Source organism: Parasteatoda tepidariorum, chromosome 9 (genome assembly GCF_982258835.1).
Source record: "Parasteatoda tepidariorum strain Cologne lab strain chromosome 9, Ptep-v5.0, whole genome shotgun sequence".
Taxonomy (NCBI): domain Eukaryota; kingdom Metazoa; phylum Arthropoda; class Arachnida; order Araneae; family Theridiidae; genus Parasteatoda; species Parasteatoda tepidariorum.
This window is the reverse complement of record NC_141763.1, coordinates 52,851,727-52,872,795: the sequence shown is the minus strand read 5'-3', so window position 1 is coordinate 52,872,795 and position 21,069 is coordinate 52,851,727. Positions and strand designations below refer to the sequence as shown.

Genomic DNA, 21,069 nt, shown 5'->3' with positions numbered 1-21,069 from the left:
GTCCCAATGTTAATTTTACTTTTTGGGTAAAAGTCCATTTAACAAAATATTTTTTTTATTGTTATTGTATGAATATAATAATAGTAAAAAAAAAATACTGTATTGTTACGTACAAAAATTTTTACATTTTAAACTATGTAATTTTAAATCACAAAATACAATTGAAATCGGCTAAATATTTATTGAAAAATGTACATTTAAAAATACAAGTTTTTTGGAATTTCTTTGCTCAGAAATTATTCGACTGGTTTCGCTTAAACTTTTTTTTTATTTGAAATTACGTAATTTAAGTTGTAAAACTTGTATGCTTTACAATTCAAAAGAATTCTCGACCATTATAAAATTGTATGTTAGTAAATAGTTTAAAAATTATCTTTTTCATGTTTACCTATGGATAAACTTGTTTAGAATTGTGTGCAATTTTTTATTTTTATTTTATTCGTTTAAATAACTTCCGAGATGGAGAAAAATACGGAAAAAATGAAATGAACACAAGGGGTGGGGCAAATTTCGACCGTTCTCCAAACTAAACTGTTTTGGACTTCGTTTTCCCGATTGTGCCAATTCTCCGTAGAGTTGAGAATCCGAATTCGCCAGAAAAAATTTCGTTTGTCAGAGAAAGAACATTTTTGTGATAATTTCTTTACTCAAAATATTATCTGTATTGATGAATTTGCATATTTAAGGTAAATCCTCTTCAACCTAAAGATTACATCTTCTTGTGTGCAAGTCCAATCAAAAGTTACAATTAATAAGGTGTTCTGTTTCTTTTATTTTAGGTACTCCTCATTTTATGCGCTTTGCACAACATTTTTGCTTCAGCAAAATATTTCTCTGTTGGAAAGTTTTAAAATAGAAAACATAATAATATAATTGAGCTTGAACTTCAGAATATTCTAAATATAAATTTAGCACAGGAAGTTATCTTTGAAGATGGAATTTGTTTCAACATTGCTTCCTCAGTTGAGTTCAAAATTAAAAAATAGGGAGACGGAAGTTATTTTCCTCCTTGAATGAAATATAATTAAAAAACAATAATAATAAATTTTCTTCAATAATAAATCTTCCAATAATAAACTTTCCGAATTTTCTTTCAATAAGAAATTTCAATTCAAAGGGGATTGAAGTTATCGAAATTCCATCTATAAGTGCTGCCATTTTTCTCACTAGTTGAATAAATACAAAATTGATAAATGGAGAAATCGAAGTTATTTCCTTATTGATGGTAATTGAATGAAGTATAAATTAAAAACAATGACAAAGCATGTTTCAGCAATAATTTTCTGTTTCAAATTTATGTGGATAGAAGACTACGAAGTTCTCTCTGAAAAAAGAATATCTACCAATACATTTCTCCTGCGTTTAATCCAAATTAATAAATGGGGTAATCTGTGTTATTTTCCTTATTGTAGGTAATTGAATAAAATATAATTTAAAAACAATGATAATAAATCTTGTTTCAGCAATAATTTTCTGTTTCTGTGAATAGACTATGAAGTTCTCTCCGAGAAAAGATAAATATGTTCTGATACATTTCTCCTCAGTTTAGTTCAAATTAATAGATAGGGAAATCGATGTTATTTCTTATTGATGGTAATTGAATGAAATATAATTTAAAAACAATAATAATAAATCTTGTTTCAGCAATAATTTTCTGTTTCTGTGGATAGACTATGAAGTTCTCTCCGAGAAAAGAAAAATATGTTCTGATACATTTCTCCTCAGTTTAGTTCATATTAATAAGTAGGGAAATCGTTGTTATTTCCTTATTGAGGACAAATAAATCAAATATTATTAAAAAACAAAGATAATAAATCTTGTTTCAATAATAGTTTTTCGTTTCAGTGCGAGATACAAAGACATCATGAAACAAAAAAAGAAAACATTGAAAGTTTGTGATTCGAATACTCAAGAATTTCACGAAAAATTGCAGTAATAAATAAATGAAAAAAATAATTAAAAAAAAAAACACCTGAAAGGAAGTTGGAAATACATTAAAACTACACAATGTTGCAGTAACGTAGATTGCATGGTTTTGAATCATTGTTCATAACTCCCTCTATTAACCAGTCCAATTAGTAGCTCATTACATAAATTTTCGTGAAATCGATGACAAATGAAAAGAAACATATATAATCTTTTTCTAACAAAATTACTGTTTTAAATAAATTTTGATACAAAAAAATTATGCGTTTTTCGCTTTTGAAATCTTTTACTTTTGAAAAAACTAGCTAAATTACGTTTAATTTCTTTTTTCCCCAGTTGGTTACATAATACGATTATTATATACACTTATTATTGTGCACTATTACTGCCAAAAGTCATTTTCCGAATGAATTATTAATTTATTCAAAATCTATGCAGCATATGGGTATAGATTAAATGCACTTCTAGAATAAATTGGAGGGAGATTTTAAGTTATATTCGGCTAAAATGCCTGTTATCACGGACGGTAATATTCGGCTGATGTTTTTATTCTTTAAAATAATTTTTCCTCGCAGTTTAAAATTGAATTGAGTATTTCCCGTAAGAATTGTTGTACACCAGGTTGCAAGAAGAATCAGGTAAGTTTTTAAACTGTTGTTGATTTTCCCTTTCATTTCTCTCATTAAGCAAAGTAACACAATTTATTCTTTTAATTAAAAAAATGTTTTGTATTCTTATGGCTTTTGTTTACTAATGTTAAAATATAAGCTTTAATATTAATTCTGCATTCATGTTTTCAACTAGAAAGATGGTTACAAAAATTTGCGCAACTAGAAAAATAATTAAGAGTAATTTATGTCCCAAAAGTAGGAATTAATAAATTAAAGTATAAAATAAATAAATATTAATTTCAATTACTGATTCTAATTAAAATAAAGTATTTCAGAATAATTTCAGGTGTATTTTTTGAGTTATATTAAAATAAACCTTGCTAGATATATACATTTTCGATGAGAAGTATATCAAGACTAGCTCTTATATTTTGCATATCTAACGAACTCAAGAACAATTCTTTAAAAAATACCTTGATCTGTCTCACTTTAATTAAAAACAAAACTTAATTAAAAATGAAAATTATAAAAAGCTTTCTAAAATCCATCATTTATATAATCGTTTGCCTAAAAAGTTGTATTCTTAATCTCAAAAGACATAGTTTTTAACAAATTAAGACAAATGAAGAAAATATGAAAAATAAGCATTATCCACTATATCAACAGTTTCTAATTTTTTCTAAGTTTAAAAGTGGCCTGAATGCTATTTTTTATAGAAATATTTAGATCTTTAGGTACTCTAGTTTTGAAGTTGAAGTAAGTTGTTAGAACAAAAATAACATTTAACGTGTTCAAAGACATAAAAGGAAATTTTATTTAAATTAGCATGTTTAATGACATTCAATTTCAATGGAAATTTTTTATGCAAATCAATTTCTTGAAATGATTTTTGATTTATTTATAAAAGACAAAGTGGTCAAACTGAAGGACTCACTGTAATTTAAAACTCACATTTTCAGTAATCTGAATTTGCATCAATGAAGTTTCAAATTTTTCATCTGAAATGAGTAAGGGTAAATGCAAGTGGTCAAATATTTACATGTTTTACTGAGTCAAAATTAAAGATGGCGTTTTAAAATTATATATTTTATTTATAAAATTCTTTCTGTTCATATAGTGTCGTATGCTCTGAAGTAGCAAGCACGACGACACTTAGAAAATATTATTGAAATAAATAGAATTACAAAATAAATAAATAACTAAATGAATGAAAAATTTTAAAATATATATATATAATTCATAAATTAGAACGTATCTAAAAAATTTCATCAAAAAAAAAAAAAAAAAAAAAAAACATAATTTTAAAAACATAATTGTTTGCATTTGTAAATCCCAAACAATATGCATAATTGGTCAAGTGCTCATTTGTGAATGCTGCTTAGTCATGAATCAACTTACAACTTAATAACATTAATGACTTTTAAAATTACATTGGTTCAAATATATTACTTCCTAATGTATAGTTGATAAAATGAAGGGCTCAATTTAATTTAAAATTAATGTTTTCAGGAACTCACTTTGTATCCATAGTGTTTCAAATGCTTCATCTGAAAGTAGTGGCGATAAATGTAAGTGGTCAAAAATTGAACTATTTAATTGCGTCAAAATTAAAGATGGAGTTTCACTATTATATATTTTATTTAAAAAAAATTTCTCTGTTTATTCTGTGGCGTATTTTCTGAAGTACTGACCATGACGCTTAAAAATAATCATTTCAAAATAGATTTTAAAAAATTAATAAATAAATAAACAATTTAATGAAATGTATAAAATTTATAAATTTGACTTATTCATTCAAGACCATCTGTCGGCTTATACACCCAAGACTATTTGGCATGCGTTTAAGCTTAGAAAGCATAATGTTTGTAATTGGATACCTGCAAGTGACGTAGTGTAGTTATCTCGAGTCTGATAGGTTGTTAAACGTGGCTTTGTTTACGTTAGCAACTGTTCTTTCCATTCTATTTCGAGTAACTTACCGTGTCAAGTATCAATTCACTTAAGTGATGCATTCTATAATCCTTTACAAAGATTCTTTTACAATGATTTCAATTCTTTCACCATATATTTCTTACTTAACACAAAGACTGGCACGAAACCATGTTAGAACAAACTAATTATGCATCGAAGTTGCCAGGCACACAAAACAAAAATATATCACGTGTTACAATAAAATACATAAACAGATAAAAAATCTAAGAAAGAATTATATTTCAACGAATTCCATGTGCGATACGGCTCTCATTAAGTTCACGTTAATTAACATTATAACTTATGTGGAAAAGCTTAGCTGAACTTTGACGCAACAAAGCAAATGCATTCTCATTATTTTAGAAGATAAAATAACTGTTACTGGGTTTTACTGAAATATTTCCTAGTAAAAAATGTATCAGAAAGATTTAAGGACGTTGAAAATGTTTTTGAGTGTGACACTAATAAATTCTCTAGTTTTAGGAAAGAGGATCATGCAAAATGTAAATTGCGCAGGTTTAAAAAAATGTCTGCTGTCTAATCATAATTTAGAAATTTAAAATTAAATTACAATCCAGAGTGTTCTGTAAAGACCTCATTTAATACGTAGTTTTCGAATCTTTGTCAAAACTTTAGACTAAAAGAAAAAAACATTATATATTAAGAGGCCAATTATAAGACAGAAAAGAGGGGGAAATAAGGAATGCAGTAGCACAATAAGGGACTGAAAATTAATATTTAAGGCAAGAAAACGAAACCGCTATCGAAAGATGACGAATCAATTATTAAAAACATTCTCTAAGTTTTAAACTATACTCAAACAAGTTTTCAGTTTCTGAACGTCCACCTTAATAGTGATAGGTCAGATTTCTCTGCCTTTGATTTTTCTTCGCTTAAATAATTTTTTGGCTATCCCATATGTCTCTACTTCGTTTGCCTTAATTTTTGATAAAGATTCTTAAAATATGTAAGGTGGTTTTTACGGAACACCCTGCATATGCTTTAATACTACATTGATAGGTAACCTTCTTGATGTCCATGGTACAAAAACCAGATGGATCGATGTTCGCAAACGGAGGGATCGAATTATTTTTACTCCAGACTCTCTCTGAAAAAATTCCTTTCAGGTAAATTAAAAATATTTATTTCTGCAAAATTGTTTAACGTTAAAATATAAAAATAATTAAAAGTGTATTTTAAGTTTTTAAAACGTAACTGAATTCGTTACATTAACTTACATGATGATAAACTTTTTGATTGATTCTCGTCACATCGATTATTAAAATTCATTCCCATATTTCCCACAGCTCTGAAAGCTTCCACCGAGCTCAAAACATTTCTTATTGAGGTTTAGGTTAGACCATTTTTCACGTATAAAGTAGAGTTTTATACCATAGGAAGTTTTTCTTAATTTTTGAGTTTCGACAGTTTTAGTCAAGATTTACAATTTAAAGACTATCTGCAAATCAAGTACGTTTTCCTCCGTGATATATTTTTTTCTAACACAAAGAAAATTAAAATCTTTCAAGCATTTAAATTAGAAATTTCAAACTGACCGAAAGGTCAATATAGCTTGTCTAAAGTAATAAACCTTCAAATTTCATCCTGCAATAATACTGGTTTTGATGTTTTTAATCCCGTCTTCCTCAATAATGATTCTCCCGATTTCTATGAAGTTTTTTTTATTTCTCCTCGTTTAAACATTAATCTGCAATTCCTGATTTATATATACTTTTGATTTCATTTTTAACTAGGATTTTAGTGTCGTGATTAAAGTCCATCCTGTAGTTTTAAAATCTCAAAAAATCTATACACTTGGACAAGGTCAGTGGTAGATAAACCATAGTTCACGTGCCAGATCTGGCTCTTTTACATACGCTGGTCGACAAAATTAAGAGATAGAAGACATTTTCCCAAATATCTCAAAAAATACTGAATATAAATAAATGAAATTCGGTATGGATATAGCTTATTCCATGATAATAAAGTATGCAAGACGAAAATGAAAGTGCCATTCATTGGCAAGACCTATTGCTAATAAACCCAATGTAGTCTGAACTTAAGGATAAAAGATGACAATAAAAGTGAGGCTTGTACAGTGTGTGTTGCCTCTAGTATGGTGTATGGTCACCTCTGACAGACAGACAGCATGCACAACGAGTATGCATGCTGTTAATAAGGGAGTTAAGGAAGACTTATGGAAGATCCTCCCATTCTTCCACCAGAGCAATTTTTAACTCCAGAATGGTTCTGGGGAGGTTGGCACATCGCAATAGCTCTCCCAAGAGCATCCCAAGCATGTTCAATAGGATTCAGGTCAGGGGATTTGGCTGAACAATCCATTCGTTGAATATCCTCGCTTTCCAGATACTCATCAACCATGAGAGTCCCATGTGGTCGCGCATTGTCGTCCATAAAAATGAACTCAGGGCCAGCAGCGCCCCTGAAAAGGCGCACATAGGGCTCTAGGACCTCCTGCCTGTACCTCAGGGCATTCACTGAACCATTGTCAAACACATGGAGCGGTGTGCGGGTATCCTGCATGATCCCTGCCCAGACCATGAGTCCTCCACCAGCATAATGGTCCCTTTCGATAATGTTGCTGGGATGGTATCGGGTTCCAGGTTTCCCACCATATCAATAACCGTCCAGAAATAGCGTCAGAAATGTGCGTCATAGAAGAATATAGCGTCATAGAAGTGTGCGAAAATGCTTTCCATCTCTTAATTTTGTCCACCAGTGTATTTCTAACCTAAAATCGAAAATGTCTAAAAACTAAGAACCCTTGTAATTTGACACGAAAGTTCATGTTAACATTATTTGGTATACTTTAAAATTGCCTTGTACTATTTCTAGTAAGATTCTTACTGATGTAGTGATAAATAAGCCATTGTATTAATTTCAGCGCAATTGTACCGATGAGAATAACTTTGACCTAATTTAGTGAATAACAATTAATATACCTATATAATTTAAGTTTAAATCAAGGGATAATGAGTTTATCAACCACTGGGTTAGGCCATTAAGGATTAGAATGAAATAATGATTTCTTTTAACACTTTCGTTGTGAGAAAGGGAGTGTGAATTCAGTCTCCCCGTGTAGTAAATGGTGACTGGTGCACGTTAAATCTGTCTGGTCACAAAGTCTTCCATGTTCCCATAACAAATTATGCGTCTGTGGGGGTACTGAATTGGAGGTTGATCTTTCTCTGGTTCAGGATTAAATTACGAACTCTGGATGTATGGATGGGTCCGCGCCATTAATGGGTGTGGCAGAAGTGGAATTTTTGGCCATAGATGGCGCCACTGGAAAACTAGAACAATCACACCCCTCGCCTTAATGGCCTGCAACAACAACAGCACTTTCTTTAAGAGCAACTATGCATATATATATTTTAAACTAATAAGGAATGTACAGGTGAAATTGCTACTTTCGCTACTTGTAACAAAAGTAACTCAAAAGTCTCAATTTTATTTTGAAACACTAAAGAAACTTTTATTTTCAGTTACACTTTATTAAATAGGAATGATTATGTTTATGGAGACTTTGATCATTTAACAGGGAAATGGACAGGTATGATAGGAATGCTGCAGAGAAAGGTAAGTTTGAGTTAAAATTTGTCTTTTCATTTACTCAAAAACGAAATATAACGAATCGCTTTTGTTAAGATTATAATATTATAATGATAAAATTTCTATGTGAAAGATTAACATATATTACGCAATTAATACTTTATATGGAGCCATGGAGCCAAAGACAAATTTCTACCCAATAATTGATCCAGGTGTTCCTTTTTCTTCTGGATTGGGTTCAAAATTACAAGGCTACAGAGTTGAAAATTGATAGTTGTAGTACACTCAAAATTGGGTCCGCTGTTCGTTAATCAATAAAAACCATTAACAAATACGTGCTTTTTAGCCAAATTTATTTTATCAGTTAGCAGAAATAAGTATAAAAAATAAGGCTGGTAAATATGTTTAAGAGATGTAACCAACCAACTAAGCCAACTAGAAGCTAAGTCTCAATTCTCAATAGTTCTCAGTTTTTAACGCAGCATCAATCCGAATTTTGAAATCCAAATGACTTTACCCCATTTCTACCGAGAATAGCAATTTTTTATTTCATTCATTAGATAAGTTTTTTTTTCTATTTGCTTTATGTAGTGTTTTGTGTTTTGTTTCAAAGTAATCCATTTCGTACAACACTGCAGAGATAAATAAACAATATACAGATGAATACCGCTATAACTTTTATTAACTATATGTGGATGACAGCCAATTGCACGTGGATTTTCTTAATTTATTAAGGATCTAAGTATATTAAAGATCCCATCATATGATTTTCCTGCCCGGTTACACAATACGGTTATCATCATTAAGAGATTTTTATTTAAATGAAAAAATGAGAAATGCACAGTTAAAACTTTAATTAATTATACGCGGATGGCAGCCGAAGTCATATAGATATATTAAGTACATTATAGATCCCATCATGTGGTTTTTCTGTCCAATGAGAATGCAAGAAACGTTCATCTTCATCAATCAAAAGATTTTAATCTAATTAGAGAAATAAAGTTATGCTTTTTTAATAAATGTTATTAAATAAAATTATGCTCATATGCTTTTCTTTTTAGGAGGCAGACTTAGCTCTTTGTTGGGTAGCTGCAACTCATTCTCGTCATTTAGTCGCAGATTTCAGTTTTCCTTACATTATTGATAACAATATATTCATAACGGCGTCTCCTAAAACCATCAATGACAATTATACGTTTTTATATCCTTTTCAATATCAAGTGGGTATCAACAATTAGCTTATATTTCACATATTTACATTTCTTGATTAGATTATTTTATGACTTTAAATTAATGTCTCAAAAAATTTCACTTCACCCATTCTCCTAAATATTGTTTTGTTGCCGTACTTTAATTTTGCTATAGTAGGCGAAGAAGGTACCAACTCATGTACCAAAAACACGGTTTGGACGATTTCAGATTGTTAAAAATTTTAGAGCATGCTTAACCATATAATAATTGCAAAGTAAAACCAGATTATCGCTTGCGATAATACACAACTTAGTAATGTATACTTATTATAATACAATAAGTGTACATATTAAATTTGTTTTCACTGTGGTATAGTTCAACTTTAATTAAAATCGGGTTTGATTTCACACTTGTTAAGGTTGCAACAAATTTTTCTCCGCTTTATGGTTCAAGGTGCGAATATTATAGTTCAATGTCTACTGAGTGTAAATATTATAGTTTAACGTAAGTGTCTGCTATAAGTAGAATCTGAAAGTTAAAGTTTAGACGCTATGGCACTGTTATTAAATTATGGTAAAGTAACTGGCAGCAGTCTGTCCATCCGATTAAACGTTTTCGGTAAAGAATATTTTTCTCCTTTACGATTTCGAAACCGTTGACAACTAATATGGTTATTAAATCATGAATACGAAACTATACGGTATTTTAACCATTTACAGCTACCATGGTTTCAAAACCGTAAAAAAAGAAATTTAACTAGACATTAGAAAGTTCGGCTTCTCGTTAGATAATGGGCATTGGAGAGTGATTGATACTGGAAATTCTTTATGCGTGTCAAGGCCTGGTTTCTTAGGACAGGACGCCGTCAGCTGGAAATCAGCGCTAACCTCTGATTGGTCCATTTGTGAGTTTGATAGTATACGTCATCGAGTTCAAGATGAGCGTTCGATGACGTACACTATCAAACTCACAAATGGACCAATCAGAGGTTAGCGCTGATTTCCAGCTGACGGCGTCCTGTCCTAAGAAACCAGGCCTTCAAAGGAAATGAATGTGTCAACTCTGGGACTCAAACCTCCGTTCTGTCGGTTATGAGATTGACAGATTAGCTCTCTCGGCTGTAATATGTACGCAGTTGCAAGGAACAAAGTTTCTTCATTAGGTGGACTTAGTTGGTACAGTAAAATTCTTGTTATTTAACCGTTTTAGGTGAAAAATAGTTAATAAATGATTTCTCTCACTGTTAATCATTTCATTACCATTTATTTACGGTTATTTTACTCTTTTGCTTAAATATGGTAAAATAACAATTAAAGAGATTGTTATTTAGCCATTTTTTCCGAGAAATTTCTAACAGTGTGTTCAAGTTCTTTGTTGTTGGTTGATCCTTAATATTAGCATATTGAATTATAATATCGTGCAAGTGTGTTGTAACTTTAATAAAGTGTTACATTGAAACATATTTCTGTTCTGCTTGAAAACGTATGAATAAACGTAAAAGAGGATTTATTTATTTATTTTGCATTGCATTGCACCGAAATAGGGTAACGTAGTAAGTTTGCACGATATACAAGGGTGTTTGTCTTATATTGATTACCTTTAATGTATATTTTTAGATTCTTTGTAAGTAAACATTAGATTTGCCAAATATATAAATTAAGGGTCAGAAATAAATATTTAATTGTGAAAAAAAAATTTCTTCCAAGTTATGATTAATAATTATTTGAGAGCGAGGGTTCAGATTTTATTTATTTTTGTTTAATTATTATATAATCCAGTTATTTTTTTATTTTTTATTCTTTTAAAAATAGTTACTTCAAAAAATGGTTACTTTCGTTTTAGATAAGACTGATCAGTGGTAAAAAGCTCTAAACTATTATTGTGCAAAACTGAGATTTGATCCTCAGTGGTGGGTACCAGTAAAGTCAGCTAAGTAAAAGCGGCCTATGCGTAAGACTGACCACGTTACCATAATCATGCCGCTGTTCTCGAAATTATGGGCGCTTAACTTTCATGACCCCCTGACTCAAAAACGGGCTATTACGGAAATGCTTTGCACCTTTTTTTTCTTTTTTTTGTATTAAAACTGAATTGTCTGATGTATTTTTTCAATACTTCTTCATTGAATGATTTGGATTAAGCTCAAAATTTTAATTTTGCTATAACTTATTTATTTATATTTATTTTATTATTGATTATTATAATTATTATTTTTTTTAAGGTTTGGATTCTTTTACTTTTATCTATACCGATTTCAGCCTTGGCAACTTCAACTGCTAGAAAATGTAATTCATATGGCAGAAAACATTATGAGAGTTTCACAAGAAAGTACATGAGGGAATTGCAGAATTTTTTTGCCCTGTTTTTAAATCAAGGTTTGTATCAATAACGAATTTAGCTTTTTTATTGAAATTTTGTAGTTTTTTTGAAGGCAAAAGACGAAATTTCAGAAAAGTTTAGTTAGTGTTAATAAGAGTCGTTAATAACTGTAAACCTGTAAAAATAACTATATAAATAGATCATTTGCGTAACACGAACTATACCGCATTGTGTATTTCTCTATCATTCGTAAAACTGTTTCTGCCGAATTTTTATTTGCTCTCGTTCTTTAGTTTTTATTTTGATTCCGTGATATGAAAAATTCTACTTTAAACAGAGAATTATAAATTTTTATTTTGATTCCGTGATATGATAAATTCTACTTTAAACAGAGAATTATGCATTTTTATTTTGATTCCGTGATATGATAAATTCTACTTTAAACAGAGAATTATAAATTTTTATTTTATTCCGTGATATGATAAATTCTACTTGAAACAGAGAGAAGAAAAATTCTGCATTATTAACGATTCTTCCATTAGTTTAAAACATTAATGGTGCATATCATCTATATAATTATGCATTTTATTCAAAATAAAAATAAACATAAGAACAAGAAAAATGGTGAGAAGTTAAAATTGACGTAATTTACTAAACAAAATATGCTTATGTGCTCATTTAAACACAACATTAACTCTTTGTTTACTTATCCTTTGTTTGTTTTGTCTTAATTAACTAACATCTAAGCATTTTATAGAACTAAAATAAAACAAATAACGAAACGATAAAAAGAATAAAAGATAAAAGAACTTCATTAATTCTAGAGAAGTATGGAATGGGTTTGAAAACATATGACAGTTTGAAATGAAAGTCTGCTCCTAATGATGCTGCCATCTAGTGAAAATCAGGATACAAAAGTTTCTCGTTTTTCCTTTAAAGATCATTGTAATGAAATACATTTTTTTAAATAACTCACGCGCTATTAAAATAGATTTTATTTATTTTACTAAGAGAAAAGGAACAAAATATTGATTTTCTTTTATTTATTTATTAGAAATTGTAAAAGAAATTCTTCATGATGAAGACAAGAGAAGTTACTCTCTATTATTAAATCTCTATTATTAAAAATTTCCTCCGGGATGTTTCCCAGACCGTCGCCAATAGCCCATTGTGCAGCTCTAGTGCGACTTAAATTAACAACAACAACTATTATTAAATCTTTGAAAAAAAGATTTAACTACTTAACTTAGTTGTAATATCTATAACTATGCTTATAATTACATATTATGTAAATAATAATTACAACAATAATTAATATGAAAAAACATTAATTATAATAAATAATTGAAGTTTCATCTGACATTTAGAAAGGTTCTAATATTTTTTTATGAAACCTCTTTCAGCAGTGATTCTTATTATTTTTTCTCTCCTCTTCACTTAACATATTAATAAAAGCTTATTAGAAAGCAGAATTATCAATTATAGTGCATAAACAAACCGAAATCTACGATTGCAATCAATAAGAACACAAAAATTACACGAAAATATCGAATTACTGGTGTTGACATCTAGTGACGATTACATAAAATAAACTTGTAAAATATATGGTCTAGAAAACTAGCTTTTAATGCGGCTAGCATCTTAAATTTTTCTAACTATTGATTTATTTTTTTTAAGAAGACTATTTGCATAAAGATAGGAAAGAATTTTTTTTGATGAAGTTAGTTTTTAGTTAGTTAGTTTTGTTAATTTAAAATTTTAAATAAATCTTTTATAATGACTAAATAGTAGGTACTGGTAAATTTTAAAAGAGACTAATTACTAATTTAAATCATTGTAATACTTGTTACTGTAGTTTTTCCCGAAGTACTGTATGTATGGAGAAAGAAAAAGACTATCGTTTCATTTTGATAAAATTTTATTCTTATTTAAAATAATAAACAAATTTTAAAATCTTTAAGAGTTTACATAAGATGATTTGTAGGTATCAATGCTAAACAAATTAACGATATAAAAATAAATATTTACTTCATATACGTGCGTTTATATGGAAAATTTGTTTTTAGTTTAATATAAATGTATTTATAAGCTTTAATTGCTCATAATATTAAAATAATTTTTAATATAAAGAACTGAATTAAATTTTAATAATTTCATGTTTAAAATAAATAGTTACAATCAGGTAAATAGTTAAAATTCCTAGTCATTAAAAATTAAGAAATTGAAATTTTTCTTCAACTTCATTCCAAAATTGAAATTGTTTTTAAATTTAATTTTTAATTGCTGAGAATAGCTTTACTTCTAGCTTATTAAAGAAGAATCATTACGTTTATCATCACATATGAGAAGAAGTTGCTTAGAGTTGCGTCAAATTATTTATAACGAAAAGAAAACTTGAATACAATTTTCTTTTTCATTTTATTAAATTAAAAAAAAGAGACACTATATTTGTTTATGCAAAGTTAAAGCATAGCATAGTTATTAAATTATAAAGGTCTAAAAATGCTTGCATTAAAAAGATTTTTGGAATTTTTTTTATCAAATTTTAAATTGAAAGTATATATTTAAAGATTTATTAATTTGAAATTAAAAAAATGTATATAAATGTAAAATAAATGTTTAGTACTTGATTTCTAAGTTTAAAATGCCTTAAAAGATAGTGTGAATTAAATGTACTAGAATCACCGCTGGAGTGATCCCAGTGGTAATACGAGCTCACTTAACCTAGAGGTACCCCCAAACGCTTGGTTTATTGAGCTCGATTTTCATTAACTTTAATTTTTTTTTTATTGTTTGAAAAAAAATCAAAAATTTTTGAAAAGGCATACTCTTGGTAATTTACATCTTTGAGTATTGAGCTCAAATATTTTTTACTTATTATTTAAATGAAGAAGTTCCTTGATCGCTATGTTAAGAATAAGAAAACTTCGCGAAAATTCAGACTGTTCCTACTATTAGCGCCACGAGTGTAGTATAGCAACGGAGCGTCGCTTTTCCGAACTATTTTGGCGTGGGTGGTTTGTCTAGTATAATGTGTCTCTGCATTCATGAATTCAATTAAAATTGATAAAAGAAAATTGTAAACTCATCAATTTAATTAGTAATTAAGGATTTTGCCGTAGAGCAGCGCTAAAACCGTTTGGACCAGACGGTTGATATTTTGACGCGCATCGATAAAAAACGCGTCGTCTTTTTATATGCTCTGGCATTAGAATGGAAACCCTTTATATATTTCTCTTTGGTATAGAATTAAAAAAAGAAGCAAGTTTTGGAATGAAGTAATAATGACAACCGAGCAGTATTATGGGGTTTAATTTTTATATTTAATAGAATCGAAAATCAAATCTTTGGAATCAAGTATACAATAACATATTTCGATATCTTTAATTGAATACACTTATTTATATTGGCGTAGCAACCTGACCCCCAAGGGAAAAAAAATGGTTGCAAAACAGTCAATTAGGGGGCGGAACATCAGATCAGGAGAGACATCAGATTTGAAACAAAGGTTTTTTTAAAAAAGGAAAAAAAATAGGAGCACCTATGGCAAATTTTTATCTTAAAATCATGCATTTTTACGGCATCGAAACAACTGTATGTTTTTTATAATTTTTATTTGTAAGGAAATTAATTTTTCAGAATACAAATAAATATACTCGTGAATTCAAAAGAAAAAATTAACAAATATTAAATATAATATGATTTACGGCTTGTATATACTTAGATTATTTTTTCGCACTTTATTTTCTCGTAAATGAGTTCAGCACAGTAATGTACTATTTATTGATTTTCGAATTGTATCAATAAAAATATTTTTCAGTGAAGTTGCCATTTTATAATTTGGAACAATTCTATTATTTCTTGAATTTTCAGTGAAGTTGCCATTTTATTATTTGGAACAATTCTATAATTTATTGCATTTTTTTTCCACACCATTTATTTCCAATTCAAGTTTTCATAATTATTTTTTTTTACTTCTTCTGCATTTTTTTAGGTAGTTTTAAACATTACTGGGACTGTTCCACCCGTATATTTATCTACCTGTGGGCTTTAGCCAAAGTGGTGCTAGGCCTCAGTTACTGTTGTACGTTGCTGTCGTTTCTAATCCAACCACTGAAACAGACGCCATTAACGACTGTCAAGGAATTGAGGGATGCTGTCGTCAGTGGTCAATATCAATTTGGAACGTTTGGAGGAACTTCTCTTTTAGCAAATTTGATGGTAATATACAGCAGTAAAAAGCACATTAACCTCTATAGTTTGAAACTAAAATTTCATTTTATAATATTAGCCATAAGTTATTTTGGGAAACGTTAATTATACAAAATCTAACAAAATTATATAAAATCAAACAATGGATTTAAATAAAATAGCACATTTCATTTTCTTGAGCAATAACTTTTATTATTAAAAATTAATTCTCAAATTATTAGGAATTCATGGATTTTTAACGAATTAAAAAGATGCTTTGGGTGAAACACACTATAAACTAAAAATGATCTAAGGACGTTATGATTTATGGGAGATAAGAGTTAAGTTCACGTATTTACCGTATATTCCGGTGTATGACGCGCACTTTTAATGCAAAAAATAACATTAGAATTTACGGGGGTGCGGTATTCGCCGAATATAAAAAATTATAGATTAAAAAAATTTAAATATAGAAAAATACTCTTATTTTAAAGAAATAACATACCTACATACTTTATTGATTTTCGTTATTACATAAATAGTTCATTATATTCGTCTTCCGTTATTTCTTCAACCATGTCATCACAATCTGTTTCGTCTTCATCATCTGTGTTACCCTCATCCATAAATATACAGTCATCTTCTGATCCGTTCAGATTATTTGAAATGCTGCATTTTTTGAATGATTTTCTAACCATCTCAGGCTTAATTTCATCCCATGCTTTTAATATCCATTTGCACACTGTTTCCAAACTTGCATGACGCATATGTCCTCCTTTCGTAAAGGTTTTCTCGCCCTCCAACATCCAAGTGTTCCACTGTTTTTTTAAATTGGCTTTAAAAGCAGAGGTCCAATGGCTGAACTAATGGTGTCAATCCGCCCGTAATAACTGCCATATCGGTGTTACATTCATTCAACAATTTTTTTGCATTATCTGTAGGGTGGGACCTAAACATGTTCCACACTAAAAGTCTTTCTGGTTTTCTATAGATACTAGACGAGATATTGCACATGTACAATCCAAATTTTCATGCGCGTTATACGAAGAGTATATCTTAAAATTTAAAAAAAAGTTATTAGAAATTACGGGTGCGCGTTATACGCCGGGTCGCGTTATTCGGTAGGTTAAGCGCAAGCTCAGTAGAGAACAGAGATGCAGATCGCAGTGTTAATCACCACGCTCGGAACCTAAGTTCATAAAAATTACAAGTTAAAAGTCATCGGCAATAAACTCCTAATATCCTATGAAAACAGTAAAGTTTCTTACAAAGTTGGGCTAAATTGTTAATGACTACTGTTTATGAATTATTATCCTCATTTCAAGAGGTTTATAGTTACAGGCAGATACTGTAATTTTAAGTTTATGCTTTAAAATTTGAAAGTAGGAGTACGGTACGGAGTGTCTGAAAAGTAATGGGATGCATGCAAGTGAAATAGAGTTGGTTGTTGAAACGTAGTAGTTGTTTACGTTAGCAACTGTTCTTTCCATTCTATTTCGAGCACGCCAAGCCCGCCAAGTAACATTTCTCTTAAGTGACATATTCTATATTCATTCACAACTTTACAGAAACTTGTTTGTTAGTTACTGTACTGAAACAGTTTTATTACGTTATTACGTGATTTTCCGCTTTATTTAAACTATTATATAACCTCTTAAAAATTTAATGCAACATTTGATATAATTTTATTACTTAAATAAACAAAGATTTTAAGACTTTTCTATTTCATTTGCATATCTTTATAAGACGATTGTCTAGATAAATGAAAAAATTAAAATAATGAAAAATCTAGAATGAAAAATTGCAAGAAAGTTCAATTTGATTCAAGCGAGTATCCTTTTAAGTAATTGTATATAATTTAAATATCTTATTATTTGAGTCTGGGGGATGTGACCAATATGTATATTGTAAAAATAATTGAAAAATATTAATTAATTGAATTTTTTTTAGCAATTTTTCAAAGCTCATGTCTCAGGAGGTTAAAATACATGCTTTATGTTCTGGGAGTTTTAAAAATTTCATACATTTTTTCGAAAGATTAAAAAATAATAACATATCCTGTTGAACCTTAAAAGAATTGATATTTCTAATAGGATGAAGAGGAAGGAGTCTTGAAGGATTTAGCTGATCATATAAGAAAACATCCTAAAAATATTCTTGGGGAATTCGAAAAGGCCATGGAAAGAGTGAAAAAAGAAAAATTCGCCGTGCAAATAATGAAACTTCATTTTATGATAAAAGCTAGCAGAATTGGCCTGCATGATTTTTACGTGCCCTCAGACGCTATTGGATTTAACTTAGTCAGTATAGCTTTCAGAAAAGATTTTCCTCTGATGGAAGAAGTTAATATGGTGTGAGTGGTTTTCCTAATTCAAACTATAAATAGTTCCAGTTTTAAGTTACTATTTTTTTTATTAACACACTTTGGTGTGGCTGAGGGTGTAATTTTTAAATCGAAGTTCCCTCCCATTCCCGATTAGTTAGAAGCATTCACATCTCTATTGAAATTCCTCTACTAGAAAATTTTGTGCCTTCGGATGCTATAGGATTTAGTTTACTATATCTTTCAGAAAAGATTTTCCTTTCATGGAAGAAATTAATATGGTGTGAGTAGTTTTCTTAATTCAAACTGTAAATAATTTAAGTTTTAAACTACTAACTATTTTTTCATTGACACACTTTGGTATTCCCGAAGGTGTAATTTTACAATCGAAGTTCCCACCCATTCCGGATTACTTAAAAGCATTCACATCTCTACTGGAATTTCTTGTAAGAAGACAATGCAAGTTTCAGTCTTGTTTTTTTTTACCGCTACATGCATAATGTATCGACACATTATTGTAAAAAAGAATTAAGCGCATTAATCGAATTTTCGATTACTTTCTGACTTGTTTGGATACTAAAATTCTTACAACTTAATCTGATCTTACTACTTCGCCTTCACGATTACTTATTGCCTTAACGTCTTTCAAAAGAGAGCGGCCAACTTTTTTTTTATCTCAGGTCTAGCAAAATAATAATAACAATTATTATTATTTTACCGAGAAGTTCCATAGTCATTCTTCTGCCATTTTTGTTAGCATGCCTGTTACGTATAACAATTGTTTTAACAATGATGCCGATTTCCCTAAGGATGATGGGGATTCAAATATTAAATATTCTCTTAAATATTCAAATCTATAAAAATAAAAATAAAAGTATGTGTATGTGTGTGTATCTCTTTCATAACTCCAGAACCAGGAGGGGCGTTTGAAAAATTAATTTTCCTATTTGTTTAATGTTAGGCATATGCTATAAATTAAACTGTTGACTATTCAGCTATATTTAAATATTTTAACAACAACATCCGTAATGCTTGGTTGCATACATTTTCATATATTTGAAAACGGAGTTTGTAGCAAGTTCTTTAATTATGTTTTGTTCGTCATGTTCAGCAAACTCATCAATCAATATGGATGTTAGGTGAGGGCTATGTCTCCGAATTAGTATTTCTTAGATTTCCCAAATCAAAGGTAATTGAAAAAAAAAGGCATGCGCAAAAAACCAAAATTAATGGAGATAATTGCTCAACTCTGATACATTGTGACGATCAAGAGTGTTTGAACAGACCTTAAAAAAAGTTAATTCGTGATAATAAATTTACGTTAAGGCTAATAAGAATTTTCTATTATAAATTACCACTTTAACATATAAAGGTTTTAGTGGGGCAAAATACTTAATTCAAATATATATTATTTGAAATATAGCATATAATAGTACTAGTTATAAATGTATTAAATGTTGGAGATTATTTTTCTTATTGTAACCAAATTTTTAAATTGTTAAAGCCTGTGCGAATCCTATATCATGAGTAGGCCATAATTAATGGCATTATTTTCAGTGCTGAAAAATATTTAACGCTATCCTTTATTTTGAAAAGCCAAACCTTAAAAAAAAAAAAAAAAATCGTGCTTTGCTTTTTTTAACAAATTTAAGTCCCCAGAAAGGTTAGATAATATTAATTAAATAAAAATATAATTATTCAAGGTTCATTAATAACGTCTTTATGTATCTTTCAGTTTTGTACATAATTAACACCGATTTATTGGTTATTTACCTTCTTTCTTACCCTGAACAAAATAAGAGTATTATTAACATTTTAAGACATGTTGCTTGAAGAGCAACGAATTCACGTCTTTACGAATTCACCGTCTAAGTGTGTTTTAATAAATTAGATTTACTTGTGTTTTTCAGAATTCATCGCATGGTAGAATCTGGATTGTATGTTAAGAAAGTGCAGGACTTATTTTTCAAGGCGAAACTTAAAGGTCCGCTTCCAGAACCAACAAATGCTCACAGACCTTTATCCATTTTTGATGTCTATATGTTATTTCTTGTCTTAGTTACCGGTCTGATGCTGTCAACATGTTGTCTGATATTAGAAGTTGTGTACAATAAATATTGGACGTCCTTATGAGAATCAAAGTTGCCTTCATTTACGAAACTTTCCAATAAATTATTTCTCTTGCAATTTTTTTATTTTATTTCTATCAATTTTTCATAAAATGGATTTTAGGCAATTGAAAAGACCACCTTGTATTTTCGAACAGAACTATAAAAGACTAATTTCTATGTCAATCATTCAGATAGATTTGCTATTGGAGAAATTTTTAACTAAAATTAACCCGCATTTATGCGACGAGACAGTTTAATCCACAAAAGTATTACACGATTAGCGCTACGTCATTTAGGACTCCGAAACTCATAATACTTCACCAGGAGATATTTTTTTGTCAAAATTGTAGCTAATCTGATACATTCATTCCTCCTCACCCTTTCAGAAACCAGTGTTAATCCACCAAAATATCCCATGGTTAACTCGTTATCAATGGGAATCTATAACTTTATATCGTGTTATCCAACTTCCACAGAGGATATTTTATGAAAATTTTTTTCCTTTCGCATTACGATGCCCCAGCAGGGCCGGATTAACCTATAGGCACACTAGGCACGTGCCTAGGGCCTACGAAATTCAGGGGCCTACGAAAAACTTGGGAGAAAAAAATTTGTTGACAAAAATAATTTAGCTTTAAAAACAACAAGTGTATTTTGCACAAAATTATGAAGATACAAATAAAAATATAATATTTTTCGGTAATAAATTTTTTTGCAGAATCTTATGATCTAATATATTACTTTTTTGCGATTTTTGGATTCAACGAAATTTTGTATTATGCTGTCAAATTCCAAACTACGCAAAATGTCGTATTCAATAGACATAAGTGCGAGCGATGCCAAACGATCTTGA

The 21,069-nt window shown here is 29.4% G+C and overlaps 1 protein-coding gene across 1 annotated transcript; it reads left to right on the top strand.

The window, feature by feature from the left end:
- The first annotated feature begins 10,988 nt into the window (after positions 1-10,988).
- Positions 10,989-20,292, top strand: LOC110283458 (uncharacterized). Its single transcript, XM_087150497.1, has 4 exons — positions 10,989-11,647; positions 15,586-15,812; positions 17,876-18,135; positions 20,016-20,292. Exons 1-4 carry the CDS (start codon positions 11,605-11,607, stop codon positions 20,236-20,238), a joined length of 753 nt encoding a protein of 250 aa, XP_087006623.1. The 5' UTR covers positions 10,989-11,604; the 3' UTR covers positions 20,239-20,292.
- Positions 20,293-21,069: the final 777 nt, after the last annotated feature.

Excerpts from the sequence above, each read along its gene's own strand:
- LOC110283458 (XM_087150497.1), top strand. The coding sequence starts at position 11,605 with ATGAGGGAATTGCAGAATTTTTTTGCCCTGTTTTTAAATCAAG. Across the intron at positions 11,648-15,585 it reads TGCCCTGTTTTTAAATCAAG|GTAGTTTTAAACATTACTGG; the intron begins GTTTGTATCAAT and ends GCATTTTTTTAG. Across the intron at positions 18,136-20,015 it reads ATGGAAGAAGTTAATATGGT|AATTCATCGCATGGTAGAAT; the intron begins GTGAGTGGTTTT and ends TGTGTTTTTCAG.